Raw genomic sequence first — 18443 nt, forward strand, 5'->3', positions numbered from 1 at the left:
GATAGGAGAAGTTGCAAGCAAAGCGACTGAAACTATCGATAGGCATTGAATATTATCGCACAACTAAAAAAATTTGGATACAACGAATATAATATTAATTAATAAATAAAAAATATTTTTCTAACATAACTCTATTAAAAAAAGTGTATTTAAAAATCAATTCAATATAATATTCGATTAACTAATCGAGTAGCCAACTATCACAACTTGGCAAATGTTCTCTCTAATGAGCCTCAGTTGCACGTGTGAAGTCAAAGTTAATTTTTTTTTTGACAACATTGAATTTTACTCAAATTTCCAATGGAATATTTTGACGCTGAATACGCTGTGGAAAGCATTCGGGAAAAATATAACAAAGAACATGGCATAAAAGATTGCAGGGAAGAAGACGATTACACAAAAAGAAAACGGTTTGAGAAACAGGTATATCGCCTGTTGATAATGCACAATGTGCCTTATTCTAAAAAAAATGGTAAATATAAAGCAAGCATTATTAAACATTACATTCATACATCGACATTGTAGAAAAAGAAACATTTGAGGAGTATCTGCTTTCTGATGATGAAAATACGCCAAAGACAAAAGGTGCAAAGTTGAAACATTCAACTAAAGCTAAGCGTAGAAACAACCACGCCGCCGGAAAAGAACATGAGATGAAGGAGGAGGAGGATGTGGATGAACGCATTGCATCCATTAAGAACAAAATGCGCCAGAAAAAGCGACCGACCACTGAACGGCAACAGAAGAGGCGCGAAGCAAAGAAACTCAAGCGGAGTAAGGGGGTACAAAAGCTGCTCCAATCCTCTGCAAAAATAATGAAAAACGAGAATATAAAACAAAATAAACTGAAAAATGGAGTTATCAAAACAGTATCAAATAAAGATGGAGAGGAAGAGACAGATAGCAAGTCGAAAATTCGGCCCGTTCAGCAGAAACCTGTATTTAACGAGGAGTCGAAAATAGTTTATTCCAAAATAGATTTTGCTGCTACTCCAGGAGCCAAGACCAAGAAATCGCATAAAAATCCAAAGGAAATACTTAAAGAGTTGAAACAAACGAGCCAACAAATAAATGAGCTGAAGGAACAAGGACAAAGCGATAAGGCAGCTGAACTGCAAAATAGTATTGCTTGGAAGAAGGCATTTGATAAGATTGAGGGCAAGAAAGTTAAAGATGACACAAAGCTCCTCCAGAAGGCCATAAAGAAGAAAAAGGTGGAGAAGCGGGCTGCAAAGAAGAAGTGGGAGGAGCGCAAGCAAAAGGTGGATCATGATATAGCGAAGCGCCAGAAGAAACGACAGGAGAATCTGGATAAGCGCAGCAAGGACAAGAAGAACAAGAAATTGAAGAAGGCTAGCAAAAAGGGCCGAATTATACCTGGCTACTAGAAACTGTTTGGCAAAAATTAGAAATTAGAATTACAAGTCAAATAAAAGTTTTTTGACAAAACGAAATTCAAGTTCTTTTTAAATTCATATATATAAATTTTTTCTATATTTCTGGCCGTAAAACAGTCCAAATTCTTTTGTGTATGATTTTAGATTAACATTTTGATCGGTTTATGTCATTGTATGTACCACGGTGCGCGGCACAGACAAGAAGAAGAGCCCATACCAAACAGCTGTAGTCCAAATAACAGCTGTCTCACATTGTTGTATTTTGTGAGCCCATCATTTAAATTCGATTTAGTATGAGCAACAGCAACATCGCGTAATTCCCATTACAGCCAGGACAGTAAATACGGGCCGTTTTTATTTAATAAGATATATTAAAAACTGTCATGGATCTGCAACAAAAACGGTTTCAAAAAGACATCTGCTAGTGAATACCAAAATACGAACAACAAAAAGAAGAAGCACATACTCTGGCCAACGAGCACGAAACAACGTGTGAAAAGAAATCAGAAAAACCGAAACACACAAGCACAAACGTGCACACCGACAATCACATATACTCGCACACAGTCACACACACACACTTACACATATATGCAGACTCACACACCGCCAAAGAAGTGTGTAGAGGCAAGCGCAGAGCGCAATCTATTTTATTCACATTTTCCACACACAAAAGTACCAGCAGAGCAGCAGCGAAAAATTAACAATTGCGTCGTACAACAGGCTACAAGGAACGAGAAATAAGAAACGCTAAAGAAAATTGTCGTCTTTTAAGAGTGAAAACAACAACCAATTCAGATTATTGTGCAAAACCAATACGAATGACTAGCAATATTTGCTTGTCAAAATAGTCCAGAACAGACTGGCAACAACAGCAGTACCCGCAGCCCCCGAACAGTAGAAGAAAGAAGAAGAAGAGAGCGTTGTGTGTATGTGTGTGTGTGTGTGCAAGCCGACCCGCCAGCTGAGATTTCCGTAATAACAGCAACAGCAGCGCTTTATAATGAGTATGGTACGGCGTATAATATTGCTGGCTCCAAAATATAAAATTTGGACAAAAGGTAAGCTAAAAATGCATTTCTCGCGAACATATAAATACATCAATTGTACGAATGCTGTCTAAAATCGTATACGTAACTGCGTCATTTGCGTCACGTAGCAGCAGCCGCAGCAGCCGAAAGCAGCAAAAACAATATACGAGTAATAATAAGTAATTCTGCGCGCTTATCAGAATTTCGTATATAATTCTGCTATATTGGCCGAACACTCACTTTTAACTATGATTGAAGGTTGTGTGTTTGACTAACAAAGTAGACGCGCGCCAATGGAGCCATTGATTTGGAGTTAACTCGTATTCGGTTATGTGATTTAAATTCATGTCAAACAGCCTTTGTCGAAGGTCAACGGCGCATAGTCATTACGTTATGCCAATCAGACAACGTAGCATGTATCGTATTTGCGATGATTGAATATTGTTGTTGTTGTTGATGATGTTGTTATTGTTATTGCTGCTGCTGTTGCGATTTCTTGTTTACGATTTTGAACTGAACTTGAATTGTTTTTAAATATGGTCGAGGTTTAATTATCGCAGCTAAAGCTTTTGACGCAATGATCAGTTGGTCGCTCGGTCGAAAAATTGTATGTTTTATTATTTTTGTTTGTTTGTCGCAGACTTTACTTATGGTGTAATGGCAAAAGTTTTTCTCGCAGCAGTAGCCGGCAATAAACTCTCTTTTTTTTTTAGTACCGGACCATAAGGAAATCTACGCATGGTTTTTCGGAAGTGCAGAAAGGCCAATTATATAAATGTAAATTGCTAGAGACGGTTCAAGTTAATGTTTACTTTCAGTTGCGCTCATATAGTAAAGTACAGTGAAAGCTCTGCTGACGAAAAAAATATTTAAAAAAAATATTTATTTTTTATATTTTATTAATTTGGCCTTTCACATGGCTAGTTCAATATGTAAATTTATAAAAATTTGCATTATTTTTTTTTAATATTAAATATCCTTTTGTGGAGCTTTGACTGTAGTAATAGAAATCATTACAATAACAACTTGTCGAATTCACTATCTAGTCTTCTTATTCCTTATTTCAATGCTGAATCGATTTCCGTGAACTTGAGTTTCTGCAGGCTCTAATTGAATTGAGTCAGTTTATTTTTTTATATACGTAGCTGCTAATTGTAGTGTTGCCAGTTTAGCCTATTTCAGGCTAGATTTAGCCTACTGGTAATACATCCGTTGAAAATGAAGAAGAAGAACTACAGAACATCGGTTAAGTTGTCTATATGTATGGAGCAATATTAATTTAATATTTATATATAAGTAAAACGAAGCTAGTATGCTTGAGGTCACAGAGATTTTTCCCATTGGTCGCTTAAAGCTCGACTGCGACGAATCCTACCTGGCACTGGGCTCAAACGCGACTTAGAGTTTGAGTGAAAGTCCCCATATATAGGGACAGCAGCTGCAACAGTTCCTCAGTCGCCCGTACAGTGTAGTTAGGAGAAGTGAAGCGAGTGCAAATATTAATGATCATTCTGCTAAGCATTAAAGACTTAAGTGAAATAATTGGAAGAATCTCTTTTAAAAAAAATATTTAGGAGAAATTATTAGAGGAAATAATTATAACGAAGTGCTTAAAGGAAATAATCGGAAGAAATATTTAGATAAAATACTTTTGAATTGTTCCTTTGAATTGATGTATAAATATATAATTTATATATGTGCAAATGCGGATTAAAGTGTACTTTGCCACCAATCAAGTTCGCCTTTTGCATTTTGAATATTTGAACTTATATATTCACCTCTTCTCTTTTTCTGTTCATCATTGCCTTAGGAACCAGCCACGTACAACATACACCGAACTGCATAATACTGAGCACTGGGCTTGGACGGCGACGATTTCACCTGGCCACTCAGCAGTGCGCCGCCAATGGGCAGCTACTGCTGGAGCCAGTTGTGGCCATACCCGCCTACATTGACATAACGAATGGAGTGAGAATCAGATCGGAGTCCGGAAACGGCAACAGCAGTAGTGGAACGACAGGAACCGACAAGGGCGGCGACATCAGTGGCCCAAGTGGCGCATCCAAACCACCAGGGAGTGGTGGGTCGAGTCTTGGCGGCAGTGGCGGCTCAACCACAACTGGCGGAAGTGGCGATAAGTTCTTATCCTGTCCGAAATGTGGCAGTGCGTGCACCCAAGTGGAAACGTTTGTCAGCTCCACGCGGTTTGTGAAGTGTGCCAAGTGCAACTACTTCTTTGTGGTGCTCTCCGATGTGGAAACCAAGCAGCGTATCAAGGAGGAGCCAAAGAATCAGCGCAAGCCACCGCCGCCACCGCAGAAGATCATGGAATATCTGGATAAGCATGTGGTTGGTCAGGACTTTGCCAAGAAGGTGCTAGCGGTGGCCGTCTACAATCATTATAAGCGCATCCATCACAATTTGCCACAGCTGCAGCAGCAGCCCAGTGCGGGCGGCTCTGGGGGCGGACTGGACGGCATACCACGCACGGATTTGCTACACATCACCGGCATCGGTCACACACTGAACAGCAGTCCTGGCAACGAGCTGCCGCCAAAACCAGCCCAAATGGGCCTCGGCGGCGGTCTGACTGGTGGCGGTCTAGGTAGCGGCCTGCACAACAGCAACGCTGCCAACGCCTCGCGGAGCAGCGATCATCGTCCCGGCTCCGAGATACTAGACAGACAAAGTAACGATGTTAAATTGGAGAAGAGCAACATCATTATGCTCGGCCCGACGGGATCTGGCAAAACGTTAATTGCACAGACAATCGCCCGCTGTCTGGATGTGCCCTTTGCCATCTGCGATTGCACAACGCTCACCCAGGCCGGCTACGTGGGCGAGGACATTGAGAGTGTCATATCCAAGTTGCTACAGGACGCCAACTACAAGTAAATTGTTCGTTTACCTAGATGATAACTAATCATAGTATATCCCTATCTTTTTCAGTGTGGAGCGTGCTCAAACCGGCATTGTGTTCTTGGATGAGGTGGATAAAATTGGCGCCGTGCCTGGCATACATCAGCTGCGCGACGTGGGCGGTGAAGGTGTTCAGCAAGGTATGTTAAAGATGCTGGAAGGGACTGTGGTCAATGTGCCCGAGCGCAACTCGCCGCGCAAGCTGCGAGGCGAAACTGTGCAAGTGGACACTACGAATATACTGTTTGTTGCCTCTGGTGCCTACACGGGTCTCGATCGTCTTATTGCCCGCCGACTAAATGAAAAGGTGAGCTCGACCAGCAGCTGCATTTTTAATCACATATTAATCCCAACTCTTTTGCACAGTATTTGGGCTTTGGCATGCCGTCGACGAGCGGCTCGGGCCGTCGAGCGGCGCAATCAACAGCCAGTCCTATGGATAACGATCAGGAGGAGCGTGATAAATGCCTGACCAAAGTGCAGGCCCGTGATCTCGTTGAGTTTGGCATGATACCCGTTAGTAGCAACAACTAAAACAGTATGATATATCTATACTAATTAATTACTCTCGATTACTCTACAGGAATTCGTTGGTCGTTTTCCGGTCATTGTGCCCTTCCATAGTTTGAATGTGAATATGCTAGTGCGTATTCTAACCGAACCACGCAATGCTCTCGTTCCTCAATACAAAGCGCTGCTTGGCCTCGACGAGGTGGACTTATCGTTTACGGAAGATGCGGTTGAATCAATTGCAAGTCTAGCCATGGAAAGGCATACTGGTGCACGTGGACTGCGCTCCATAATGGTTAGCTAGCGGATGTAATAATTTCAATCATGATCACAATAATGCCTTTTGTTGTTCATTCGACAGGAGCAACTGCTGTTGGATCCCATGTTCATAGTGCCTGGATCAGATATACGCAGCGTACACATTACGGCGGACTATGTGCGCGGCAATTCAAAGCCCATTTACAGTCGCAGTAGTGATGACGATTCCAGCGCTACCACCGACAGCTCAACAACGGAGACTACAGATTCGGAGCCCAGCAACGATAATGATAAGAACTTTGAAGATAGTGAAAAAGTACGACTTAAACAGTAAAAGCTCCTGATTAATAACACCATTTAAACAGCAGCTAAAGCGTCCAGCCTTACAAAAGCAACAATAACAACAACACGATCTGCAACGCTTATCTATTTGATTTTTCCCCACTTCCAAAATTTTGTGCAACGCTTTTCATTCAAACTCATTTTTAGACTATTCTATTGAGTTACACATTTCTTAAAACATTTTTGCTTTGCAAATATGCTTTTTCAAAGCTAACTCCAAACTCCACTCCCCTCTTTTTATATATACATAATCGTTAATATGTTATATTATTTTTAGTCACGTTTAAATGATACTGTGGTCGGTACGTAGCACCTCCTGCAAAGCGCTGTCACACAATTTTTGAATGGCTGATTCGCAATTTTATATATATCTAAATATATATATTTATGTGTATGTATATATATATACATATGTATAACATATATCGGTCCCCTTCCCACTCGATATGCACCTGTGATTCATAACTGACAAGCAGCGCAAATTTGAAAATGCAGCCTTTCAAAAATAGTTTGCAGCATCAAAAAATGGCAATTGTAAAAAACAATCAAATATCTAATTTTTTCACTAGAAATGTAAAGCAAAAATAATAAAAAAAAAAAAAAAACTCCTAAAAACGGTTCGTTAATATCAACAATTTTGAGAAAACATCAACAAGAATATATGATTGTTGCGTTAATTTTTCTCCGTTCTGAATATATGTTTATATATTATTAAAGTTTAAAACCTGTAAAAACGAAAAAAAAAATACACATATATTTATATATATAAACTAGACAACAGAAGAAATGAGTTACAAATTTTTAATAGTCTAATTAATGAGACGAGAAGCAAATTATATTTTTAACTAATTTAAGTTGTATAACAAAACGTAAAAAAAATTTTAAATAGTTATTTAATATAAAAAATAAATAAATAAAACATGAAAAGTAAATAAATGTGTTTTATATACTTTTTAAGAATTTATCGAGTAAAATATAAATATAAAATCATTGGATTGTTCTAGAAATAAATTAACGTTTCCCATAAAAATTATAGATTCAACATAGTCTGCAAAAGATTCGATTCAGAGTTGATTCAATTTTCAAGACGATCGAACTCAGAAACTAATTCAAATATAACCCAAACGAATTCCACTTTGAAAATAAAACTATGAGGGGGTAGATCATTACTTTTTTTGTATATACCAGATGGGTAAATTAAAAGATGTAAGAAAGCATTAAACAAATTTATGATTAATTTTATTAAATTATATTCAACTAAAACAAAATTTGCACAAATTAAATTGACTAAGGTTAACTACTCGTTAAAAAATTGACTCACGCAAAACTTGCATATTCGAAACTCGATTTTTCGGGCGTGTTCCGCTATTCAGTTTAGCTTTTAATTGCTACGATTTATTTTTGTTGACTTCAGCTGAATAGCGAAAAGCGCGCCATAATAAATATAATTAAGATTTATTGCACATTTATGCTCTAAGATTTATTGCACATTCATGCTCTAAGATATTCCAGTTGTATTATATTCTTTTTTCTTTTTTTTTTTTTTTTGGTGATTTTTTGGAACATTTTTGTTTTTTGTTTTTTTGTTTTGTTTTGACGTACTGTAAAATTTGTATAAAAATTTGTAAGTAAATAAATATATATATATTTGAAGTGTATACGAGAGTGTGGGTTTCCTTGTGTGTGTGTTTGTGAGTGAGTGTATATGGGTGAGATAGTGTAATTGTGCGTTTGTGTATGCATATAAATAAGTTCTTAAAACCCGAATTTCGAGACGAGCTTCAATCACTCTCCTCAGATATAAGCAGCTCGTATTCCTGTGCCGCAAATCGATCCCAATCGGAGGTCTGCAAATAGATGAAGGATTATTAAATGTGGATCCTTAACATATGAAATTAATATTTTAAATATATACAGATATTATATATTTTATGTAATTCGAGCTACTAAATTCATCAATTAGTTTGAAAACTTACGGATTCATCGCGCTGTGCGGCGAATGGATCACGTTGCTCGTGATCCAGATACTTCTCCAAATTGAAGAACGTATCGAAGAACACGTGCGTCATTTTACAGCGCTTCAAGTCACCCAGTGTAATGGAATCACGGTTCGCAGGCTTTATCATGTCCAGCATCTGTTGAGGGATATTTAGAGACATCATCATAAAATGAAAAAGCGGATTAGGGAGCCTGCAATGCAGGTGCGCACCTGGCAGAGGCAATCCTCAAAGGGCAGGCATTCAATGCCTATGCCCTCCATGCGCTGCTGTTGCTCCTCATAGAAGTACTCCAGCTCGTACATGGACAGAACGCCGTCGCCGTCAACATCCATGCAGCGGAACCAGTACTCGATGGCCGTCGGCGTGCGCTTGTCCTCCTCGGACAGAATGAACCACACGAAGTCTGTGTAGGACATTTTGGGTTCGTCTTCGGGCGCCTTTTTGTTGTCGCTGCGCGTCACACAGCCGGAGAAGATGCGCTCCACAATGCGGGTGGAGAGCGCATTGTCGCTGTGCTTCGCCAGATCGTCCTGGTTGATGAGCAGATCGTGATCCTTATCCAATTCCCAAAATTTACAATAGATCACATAGAAGTGCTCGTAGCTAAAGAAGGCCATGATTTGATTGATGTCCTCCTCCTCCTCCAGCAAGCTAATCATCTGCGCGCAAGAAAAGATGCTTTAGCTTAATTAAAATTCCAATGTGTGCGCTGCCATGTGGACTCACCTCGAGCAGATCGGATCGCTTGAGCTCCGATATGGTTATCTTGCCGCTCCAGCTGCGATTCACCGAATAGAAGATACGCGCGATGACTGTGTGCACATATCTGGAATGGAATTCGGTGGCCTCTTTTAGAAACGCCAGACCCGGATGCGTATCGACCACATCCTGCACCAGCGGCACCAAATCCTCTGGCACAATATAGGAACGAAAGCGCTGGCCGCGCGACAGAATATAGACAAAACGCGAGGCCGCCTCATGGCAATAGACATTCATTCTGCATGGAATAGAGAAAACCAAAAACAATCAATACAACAACAAATCTGGCCAGGAATTCTTGCCAACTTAACTGCTTCCAGAACTCCACAAAACGCTGGCGTTCCACCAAACCCGTTGTGCCCGCCTGGCAGAAGATCATAACCGGCATGCGCCAATAGAAGGGTAGACCGCACAGCTTCAGGATGCGGGGCAGCTCATCCTTGGTCACCTGATTGTTGGGAAAGCTATCGAACGCGGACAAAATGCCGCGAATGACACGCTCCATGGCAATGGTTGGCTGCGGCTTGCCATGTGGAAAGTAAAATCTGCCATGGAATACACACATTAGTATACACATATAGAGAAGATATACACACATATACACATATATATATAGACATCTTGCTGACTTACCTGGGTATGTAGACGCTCTTGGAGCTGCGTATCTCCTTTTGCAGTAGATTTTGTTCCTGTGAAGGCGGTGGCGGCGGCGTTGCATGCAGCTTAACCTGCAACAACAAGAGCATTTATCAGACATTCTATAGACTAAATTATTCATATAATATCAAAAACATCTCAAATTGTTCTGCTGGCAATTTTCGCTCTGTTTACAAATTAATTTGCCACACTTTTTGGCACAAATAAATATTGGGAAATTCTTTGTTCTACCAAGAAATTAATTCGAATTGACGAAAGTATGTAGATACCCTTAAGCCAACGGCCATTCTTTTAGATTATAAAATGATCCTTAATCATCATCATTAAACATAATTGTTATTATTATTATATCATTATAATTGTCGTGGTCATTCTCAATGTTATAATTATTATTAATATAATTTAACACTCTCTATCTCACTATCGTTCTCTATCTTACTCCATTCATTCTCATTTTCATTCCTTAAAAATGTTATAACTTACAAGAATTATATTACAATATTAGCAAAGAAAATGCATGTACTATATCAAAATAAAACTATACTATATTAATATAGATATCAGATACTATAGCTGATACTGATAGATTAACAATTGTGAAATTTAAATTTACCAAAAATTAAGATTATAGCATTTTCGGATTCTACAAATATTAAGTCTTTGGTTCTTTTGTTTACATCTGCGCTAATTTTGGCCCTTTCAGTTTATTATAAAACATAAACAACTATTTTCATAAAGAAATTACTGTTAATTGGGTTTCGTTTAAGCATTATAATAAAAAATTGGGCGTGTTTGCGTGTATAAATCAAAAAATACTTAAAATATTCGTGGAAATTCAATTTAACTCAGAGAAAATCAAAATAACAAATGAGCAGAAAATAAGTTCACACACACACACACATATATATATATATATATATACATACACTATTTTGTTGTTATCGTTGATGTTATTGTAATTGTGCTAAATTCAGCAGCAAATTGAAGCTAAATTTACAACATCTTAATTGGCGTCAATGAAAAATAATCTAAAGAAATCTATAGAAATTGAAATACGGCTGATTATTTCTCGCTCACGCTCTCACTTTCTAGAAGCTCTTGAAAATTGCTTAAATTAATTAAATTAAACGCGATTGGAGCTGTGAAAGCCAAAGGTTGATCATACGCAATTATAAAACAATTAATCTTAAGAATCTTTTAGACATTTAAGAGCTGAGTACAAATTCTAATTCAATTCAAAATTCATAATTAATCTAGACCGAATTAATATTAAATTCGAATTAAATTCGGCTTAATATCTGTAGACGATAATTCTTAACAATTTATTGAAATTCAAGCAATCCCTCAGACAATAAAAAATAGTCTTCAATTATGAATTGTTGCAAAAACAAAAGAAGCAGAAATAATAATTTATCAAAGAGATGATATTGTATATGTATGTATGTATATGAATATGTATGTAAGTAGGTAGAAGCCACGTGTAAAATGATCAATTAAATATTTGTACGCCCCATACGTATATTTTACGCTTTTGTTCTACCAAATTTCTTTGTGATCTATCTTTGTTTGTATTCCATTTGTACGCCATATAAGCAGCATCATTCGCTTTTGGCCATAAGTCTTTAATGGCAGAGCAGCATAAGCGAAGCACTGGCCATTCATGATTTTAAAACTGTCAACGGCAGCATTAATATTAATCTCCACTAGCATGAAAGAAACCAAAATACAAACACACACAAGCACTCACTCACACGCAGACAGTACGGGCATGTGCGCGTATTACGTATACGCACGGCTACGCCTGATGGCCAAGCTAAATATTACGCATACGCATCGTAAAGGCGATAGATAGCAGCAAGAATTCAAGAATTGCGCCTGCTTAGACAGCCCCTATCGCACAATCAATCGCATACTAAGTTTCGTATGCGAATTATTTATAGCGATTATTTACTTAAAAGCAACAAGCAAAATGAAAACAAAAAAACAAATGGATTTCATATTGAAACGCAGTAAAGTTTCGCCGGGTAGTTGAGTTTATTATAAACTTTAAACTCATTCATACTCACACACACGCACACGCACACATTTCCAACTAAATAATTAAATAGCAAAAAACTTAATACTCACAACAGCAACAACAAAACAAAACAAAACCAAACAAAAATACCCAAAAATAACAATAAATATAAAAAAAGTGCATTCGTGTTGCTTAAATAATCATGTGCTTGTATTGTATTTGTATCCGTTTTTTTCTGAATTTTTTTTTTTTTTTTTTTTTTTTTTGCCTATGTACAATCGTGCTGATCGTAAATGCTTAATTTGATTGTTTGTATACGAGAGAGTATGCATGCTCAATAGGGTTACTCACTATAAGGGTGAAAAAAAAATACCATTGCTAGCTTTGGTTCTAATAATAATAATAATTAATAAAAAAATGTTATATAAAAAAAATTAAAAACATGGGTCAGTCGTATATGGACAACCCTGCACATGATATATGAATATAGTCTTTTTAAATATATACAATTCGATTTCAATTCTTTACTCTATTAGCAAACAGAGCTTGGAATATCTAAAGAGAGATTAGCCTTATGGCTAAGAAAATATACAGGGAGCTAAGAGAAACTAGAAAAGATCTCGAATTATACTATATATACACTATTGTTTAACTGAGTCTTTCGATTCTTATTAAACTGTCTATTTCAGAGCAACGGCATTCACACAGTGAACACCCCTAATGTTATATTAGCAAATTGTATTGTTCAATGTTCCCTATATATCTAGCTATATGTACATATAGTTCTCTAACGACTCATCTCTGTTGGCAACCGATGGCGTCTTGAGTTAACCTTAAATCAATCAACGTTGCTCGATAACACGATATTTCTTTACATGCACATGATGAAAAGAGAGAGGGATAGAGAGTGATTTTGAGTGGAAGTGAGAGAGGCAGAGTGGAGAGAGGGGCCTTAGCAATTTGTTGCAATTGTTGCTGGCGTGCGGCTGTGGTGAATTTTTTCGTGCGCTATTTGCAATTGTTAGATAACAAGTGAACAACACCAACACCAACACACACACACACACGCACACAACTTTCTATAGGTGTGTTAAGCCGCACTCTAAAATATATTCATATACATATATGCATGTATTTTCCTTTTGAGCTTACCTTGAGCAGACTTTTGGGCGGCGCATCCGCTGGCCGTTTGATATCAAGAAACGAGTTGCGCACATCCGGCCGCTTCTCGAAGAGCATCACGCGCTCCGCCACCGAGCCGCGTGTTAGGATCGGTCTGCCCACTACAAAGGTGAAGGGTGATTAGACTATGGATACAGGTGTGTGTTTAATAAATCATAATTCGATTCGCATTACAATTCTTGTCCTGGCCATTGGTGAGCGCTGCTCGGCTGCCGCTAGTCGGTTTGATTTTAGTCAACGTTGGCATCGTTGTGTCCGCCAATGTTGCTGGCGTGTTAACGGCAGCAGATGCAGCTGCTGTTGCTGTTGCTGTTGGTGTCGCAGTTGCTGGTAATACACTCGCGACAATGTTGCTGGCTTTGCTGTTATCAGTGTTGCTGCTGTTGCTGCCTCGGCTGCCAGCAACTTTTCGCGTTATTGACAGTTTTTCTTTGGCCGTTGCTGCCGTCGCCGGCTTGTGTTGCTCGCTATTGTTGTTCTCTTTGGTTTTGTGCAATTTACGACTGCCAATTGCCGGCTCGCTGGCACTCTTAGTTGGCTCATCCAGCACTGCCACGCCCACACGCGACGCATCCAACACATCCACACTGTTGATGCTGTGGCTACTGTTGCTGTTGCTGTTGTTGCTATTGCTGCTTCTGTTGCTGATTTTGCTTATCTTTTTTGTGGGCTGCTCTGCTGCTGTTAACTTGCTGCTGCTGTTGCTTAAACTATTGCTGCTGTTGCTGTTGCTGTTGCTATTGATCTTGTTGCTGCTGTTGCTGCTGCTGCTCAGTCGCTTTTTCGCAGCTGTTGCTGTTGCCGCTGCCGTCGCCTCCTTGTGCAACAACTCACTGATTTGCAGCAATTGCTGTGTTTGTTGCTGTGACAAATTGTTCACGTCCAGCTGCAAGTTGATGTCATAGTTGAGATTTACATCGCGCAACGCTTTGCTAGAGACGGCAGCAACCTTTTTGGGCGATTGCAGCGCCTGCTCCACCTGACTTGATTTGCCGGCCTTGACAGTTGCTGCTGCTGGTGTTGCTGCTGTTGTTACTACTGTTGTTGCTGTTTTCTTCGTCTTGCCGTTCGATTGCACCGCCACGCCCACTTCCGCTTTCTTAATGCCCCCGCCCTTGCTTCGCTGCTCTTTGTCTTTGTTCACGAAGCTGGTGACCATCTTTTGCAAGCCCTCCGCATTGCTCAGATTTGTTGCTGCCGTCGCCGTCGCCGCTACAGCTGCAACAGCAACATCCGCAAAGTTGCCGGTGGCCGTCGGACTTTTGTACGTATCCAGTAGCTCGGCGGGCGGCGCTCCGGAATTCTTCCACTGGTGATAGATGGCATCGGCCTGCTCGCTTATCAGCTCCACGATCTCTGCGTGCTCATCGCTTCCGATCAACGGCGCTGCCTTCGGCGACTTTTGGCTGCCGACAGCAACAGTACCAGCACCAGCAACGGTTGCTGGTTTGCGTGTGGTTGTTGTTGTTGTCGTTTTACTGGCAGTTGTCATAGCCACAGTGCTGGCGCTGCCGCTGCCGCCGCCGCCTCCGCTGCTGCTGAGCTTCTTTGTTTTAGTTGTTGTTGTCGTTGTCGTGGAAGACGACTGCATTTTCCTTTAAAGTGTTCAACGTGTTCGTCTAAACTGTATTTATGTCTTGTTTAATTTTTGCACGCACAATTTAAATGTTAAAAAAAAAAATACAATAATATTCACATTTTCGATTTGGTCTGTGTTTATTGCTACACTTGAACAAAAACGGTGTGTGTATTAATTTTTTTTTTCAAATTTTTTCCTGACGTTTCACAGATTCAGAATTTTTTGGACATATATAACATGCATATGTATATATATTTTTTCTGTTTTTGGTTTTCACATTTCAGAATTTGGTGGCCTGTAATTGGGTTTGATTTCTACAAATTTTCCTCGTGCGTTTCATTCACTTTTCACATTTTCACATTTTCCTCGTTTTAACTTCTCTCCGTATGGCGAAATCTATTTATATAAAGAAATACCAAAATTTCCTATTTCGTTAATTTCAGACGCCGACAGAAACACACAGCCCACAACGTAGACGCAGACGCACACACACACCCATACACACGCACACACACACCCAAATATATAGATATATATAACTGCGGCATTAGCATCGGGATCGAGGCATCATCTCAATACGTAAAACGCGCACACCACTGTGCACAGTGGTTAACAAATAAGCACATTTGTCTAAATGAGAAAATTTTGGTGGCATTTTTCGATTTCTTACAGCATGCTAAATATTTATGCAAAAATATCTTTAAAGCAAATATTTGTTTTATATGTCAACAATACTCAAATTTTAAAATGTAAATGACTATTTGAATAGTTGTATTTTTGTTTGGTTTGTTTTTTCATTTTTATTATATCTTAGTAATTTGCTGCGTTTGATTTTAGTTTGTGTGTATCATTTCTTACTTTTCTGCTATTTATTTGCTCAACTATTTTAAGCCGTTTCAGTGGTGAATGGTGCGTAAATCACTTATTTATCGAAACGAAGTAATAAACGGTAATAAATTCGTTTTAGCACCGAAGTGTGAAATATTTGCCACCCGGCAATTAATTAATTAAATCAATGCGCATCTTCGGCAATTGAGACAATGCAAATGAAGTGCAGCTCACTGTGCACGCGTAAGAGAAGGAACAAAAAATATATATTGAGAGCTGCCCCTTTGCCCGTAGCGGCATTTTCGCCTTGTTTTTACGTTTAGCTTCGGCTGCTGCTGCTGCTGCTTCTTCAACTTTGTACTATTTATTCGAAAATAAATTTCGAAGTAGTTGCTGCTGCCTCAGCCGCTGCCGCCGCCATTGACGCTGCTGCTGCTTCCGTGCCGCTTGCCACACACTTTTCTATTGCACTTAACGTGTGCGTGTATGTGAGTGTGTGTGTGTGTGTGTGTGTGTGTATGCATGGGAGTCGGCGCTATCGAGTATATTTGGATGTTTGTCTGGCTTTATTAATGATTTAATTGCATTTATGCCCCTAGGCGTGCGCTGACGACAGTCACGATGACGCGCGCCGCGTTGGTTGAGTTTCGTCATTAATTAATAAACTAAACAAAAGGTTAGACAACGAATTTGCAATTTGACATTTCATTTCGGCTGCCAATGGATAAACAAGTTGACTGCGATCAAAGTTGAGCGACAACAATAACAACACACGCTAGCACACCACAGGCACGGAGAAGTGCGAAAACAGATGTAACTGTAAGCACATGTAACTTTATTTACATACATATATTCATGCATCTGGGTAGTTTGTCGCAGAAATTCGTGTTTTCTTTATATTTTATTGGAATCTGTGACCGGTGCGCTAAATTTAACAGTATATTGCCGTGTTCCGCACAAGAGAATTTTTACCGAGCGCACGCTGCACGCGAACCGCCAAACGCTGCTGATTAGCTTCGTGTTGTTACTGTAAATCTTTGGCCGACGCTCTGCTCGCAACTGAAAATAACATCAGTCGCTGTCGGTGTCGCTGTCTCTGTCTCTGTCGCAGTCACTGTGGGCAGTGCAGCCTCTGCTATCGTTGCCAGTGTGCAAAGTGGAAGTGATCTCAGCTGTTGCAGCAGCAGCTAATGACACTGAGAACCGACGATTAGGGCGCTCCCACACACACACATGCGGTCTCTCTCTCTCTCTCTGCCTGTCTCTTAGTCTTCTTTTGCTCTGTCCTCGCTCTCTCAATTGCAAGTGACAGCGCCAGCGCCAACATTTACTTTGGCGTTCTTTGAGCAGCAGCAGCAAGCACAACCTCACTTATGCTCTCTTTGGCTTTGCTCTCTCACTTACCCCCACACAACACGCACACTCAGACCTAAACGCAGACGTAAACGCAGACGCAGACGCAGAACACTTGCCGTACCCACACACAACACGCTGTCGAACAAAAAAAAAGAAAAAAATACCACAACAACAATAAAAGCAAACAGCAAAAATCAAAGCTAAGGTGTTTGTTATTTATACGCTATTCAACAGCATGGGGTATATGCTGTGCGTCATGCAGCCTGCTGCTGTTGATTGCTTAAATGCTGTTCTGTTTTCACTTATTACATTTTTATACAGAGGACTCAAAATGAAATTGCAATGATCATTATTTTGAGAGTTAATTTATTTAATATTATTAAATCCTCAATAACTTTTGACGCTAAAAATTACTAACTGTACTGTAACTGTACTAATATCGATTTGTAGGGTAAACACGCAGGAGTATTCGTAATCCACTTTTATTCTTTTTCGTGTGACTGTGACACGAAGAGGAATAAAACCTGAAACATTTATTTCGCTTTTGCTAATGCTAAATAACTTATTTCTGTCCTACCTTTTTCCAACATGTTTGTTGCAGTCAATTCTTTTTTTATTTCATTTTTTAATTTTATTTTTATTTTTATTATTTTTTTTTTTGCAGTTTATTTGGTATTTTTTGCTACTTTTAACGAATTTAATTTGTTTATATGAATTTTGCAGGTGGGCGCCTTTTGTTTGTTTAGAGCAACTCGAAATGATGTTCGAATATTTGCGCTCACCTCTGTCATATAAAAATGTCTGATGAGGCATTTTGGTTATTTACACGTTTATTTTTGTTGTTGTTGAAATTTTACATATTACAGACACAAACACACGCACACAACCGCATACATAGATCACGCGGCGACAGTTGGTTTAACCGCAAGCAAGTGTTGTAGCTACTGTGATGACGCTCACAATGCTCATCATCATCAGTTGATGATGATAATTTTTATCGTGTTGATCATTGGCCGCACCAGCGAAGCGCAGCTTCCGGTTAGCGTTGTGCTTTGATCTGCTGCTCGTTTCTATCTTTATTGCATGTTTCGGTTTCTGTTGCTGTTGCTGTTGCTGTTTCAGTTTCAGTTTCTGTTTCTCATTTTTCGTTGGCGCGCTTTGCTTTTGCGGTAATTGATTTTAACCAAGAGATCTCAACCTCTAGAGATGCTGATTGTCTCATCAATTGACAGCTATTTAGTTTAGCCTCGTTCCATTGCCATGTAAGGGTGCCCCCTCCTCGACTCGCCAGCCCCCTGTCGCTCACCTTGGATTAGCTATGTGTGACCCAATTTATGTGTCTGTGTTGGGTTTTACTGTGCGCATAATACAAACAGAGCACGCTTTATGTGGCTGTAGAAGATTTGACAAAAAACCCAACACCCACACACCCTAGAGGACCACACACACACGCACGCGTTTTTTATGTATTTGTTTAGACGCTCTCTGACATGTGAGACGACACGTTAACAATAGAACGCGAGCGTCACAACTGAAGTGTGAATAGATCTATTGATGGCACATTGTATGAAAAAAGCAGCTTACGTCTAATGCTGCCGATTCGATCTC

The 18443-nt window shown here is 39.5% G+C and overlaps 3 protein-coding genes and 1 long non-coding RNA gene across 11 annotated transcripts; 3 read left to right on the forward strand and 1 right to left on the reverse strand.

The window, feature by feature from the left end:
• Positions 1-57: 57 nt before the first annotated feature.
• Surf6 (Surfeit locus protein 6) lies at positions 58-1454 on the forward strand. Its single transcript, XM_018008628.2, has 2 exons — positions 58-472; positions 526-1454. The coding sequence occupies exons 1-2, from the start codon at positions 301-303 to the stop codon at positions 1386-1388; spliced, it is 1035 nt and encodes a 344-aa protein (XP_017864117.1). The 5' UTR covers positions 58-300; the 3' UTR covers positions 1389-1454.
• Positions 1455-1504: 50 nt separating this feature from the next.
• On the forward strand, positions 1505-7203 carry ClpX (Caseinolytic protease chaperone subunit). Its single transcript, XM_018008505.2, has 8 exons — positions 1505-1661; positions 1727-2458; positions 4239-5319; positions 5378-5654; positions 5714-5863; positions 5931-6152; positions 6219-6431; positions 6735-7203. Exons 2-8 carry the CDS (start codon positions 2401-2403, stop codon positions 6765-6767), a joined length of 2034 nt encoding a protein of 677 aa, XP_017863994.1. The 5' UTR covers positions 1505-1661; positions 1727-2400; the 3' UTR covers positions 6768-7203.
• A 471-nt stretch (positions 7204-7674) lies between these two features.
• On the reverse strand, positions 7675-17556 carry LOC108614337 (uncharacterized). Of its 8 annotated transcripts, none has more exons than XM_089462514.1 (9): positions 17413-17556; positions 13247-15047; positions 13043-13173; positions 9850-9944; positions 9528-9761; positions 9184-9454; positions 8667-9116; positions 8434-8592; positions 7675-8304 (listed from the first exon to the last, which is right to left on the reverse strand). In XM_089462514.1, exons 2-9 carry the CDS (start codon positions 14661-14663, stop codon positions 8239-8241), a joined length of 2823 nt encoding a protein of 940 aa, XP_089318640.1. In that variant the 5' UTR covers positions 14664-15047; positions 17413-17556; the 3' UTR covers positions 7675-8238. The 8 variants fall into 8 exon arrangements, with proteins under 8 accessions (XP_089318640.1, XP_017863916.1, XP_089318639.1 ...); XM_018008427.2 differs by lacking the exon at positions 17413-17556 and adding an exon at positions 16452-16640; XM_089462513.1 differs by lacking the exon at positions 17413-17556 and adding an exon at positions 16438-16640.
• LOC149270485 (uncharacterized) lies at positions 13068-15332 on the forward strand. Its single transcript, XR_016268608.1, has 2 exons — positions 13068-13209; positions 15095-15332. It is a non-coding gene; the product is annotated as an uncharacterized LOC149270485 (long non-coding RNA).
• Positions 17557-18443: the final 887 nt, after the last annotated feature.

Source organism: Drosophila arizonae, chromosome 2 (genome assembly GCF_054131065.1).
Source record: "Drosophila arizonae isolate 15081-1271.41 chromosome 2, UAZ_ARI_1.0, whole genome shotgun sequence".
Lineage (NCBI taxonomy): Eukaryota > Metazoa > Arthropoda > Insecta > Diptera > Drosophilidae > Drosophila > Drosophila arizonae.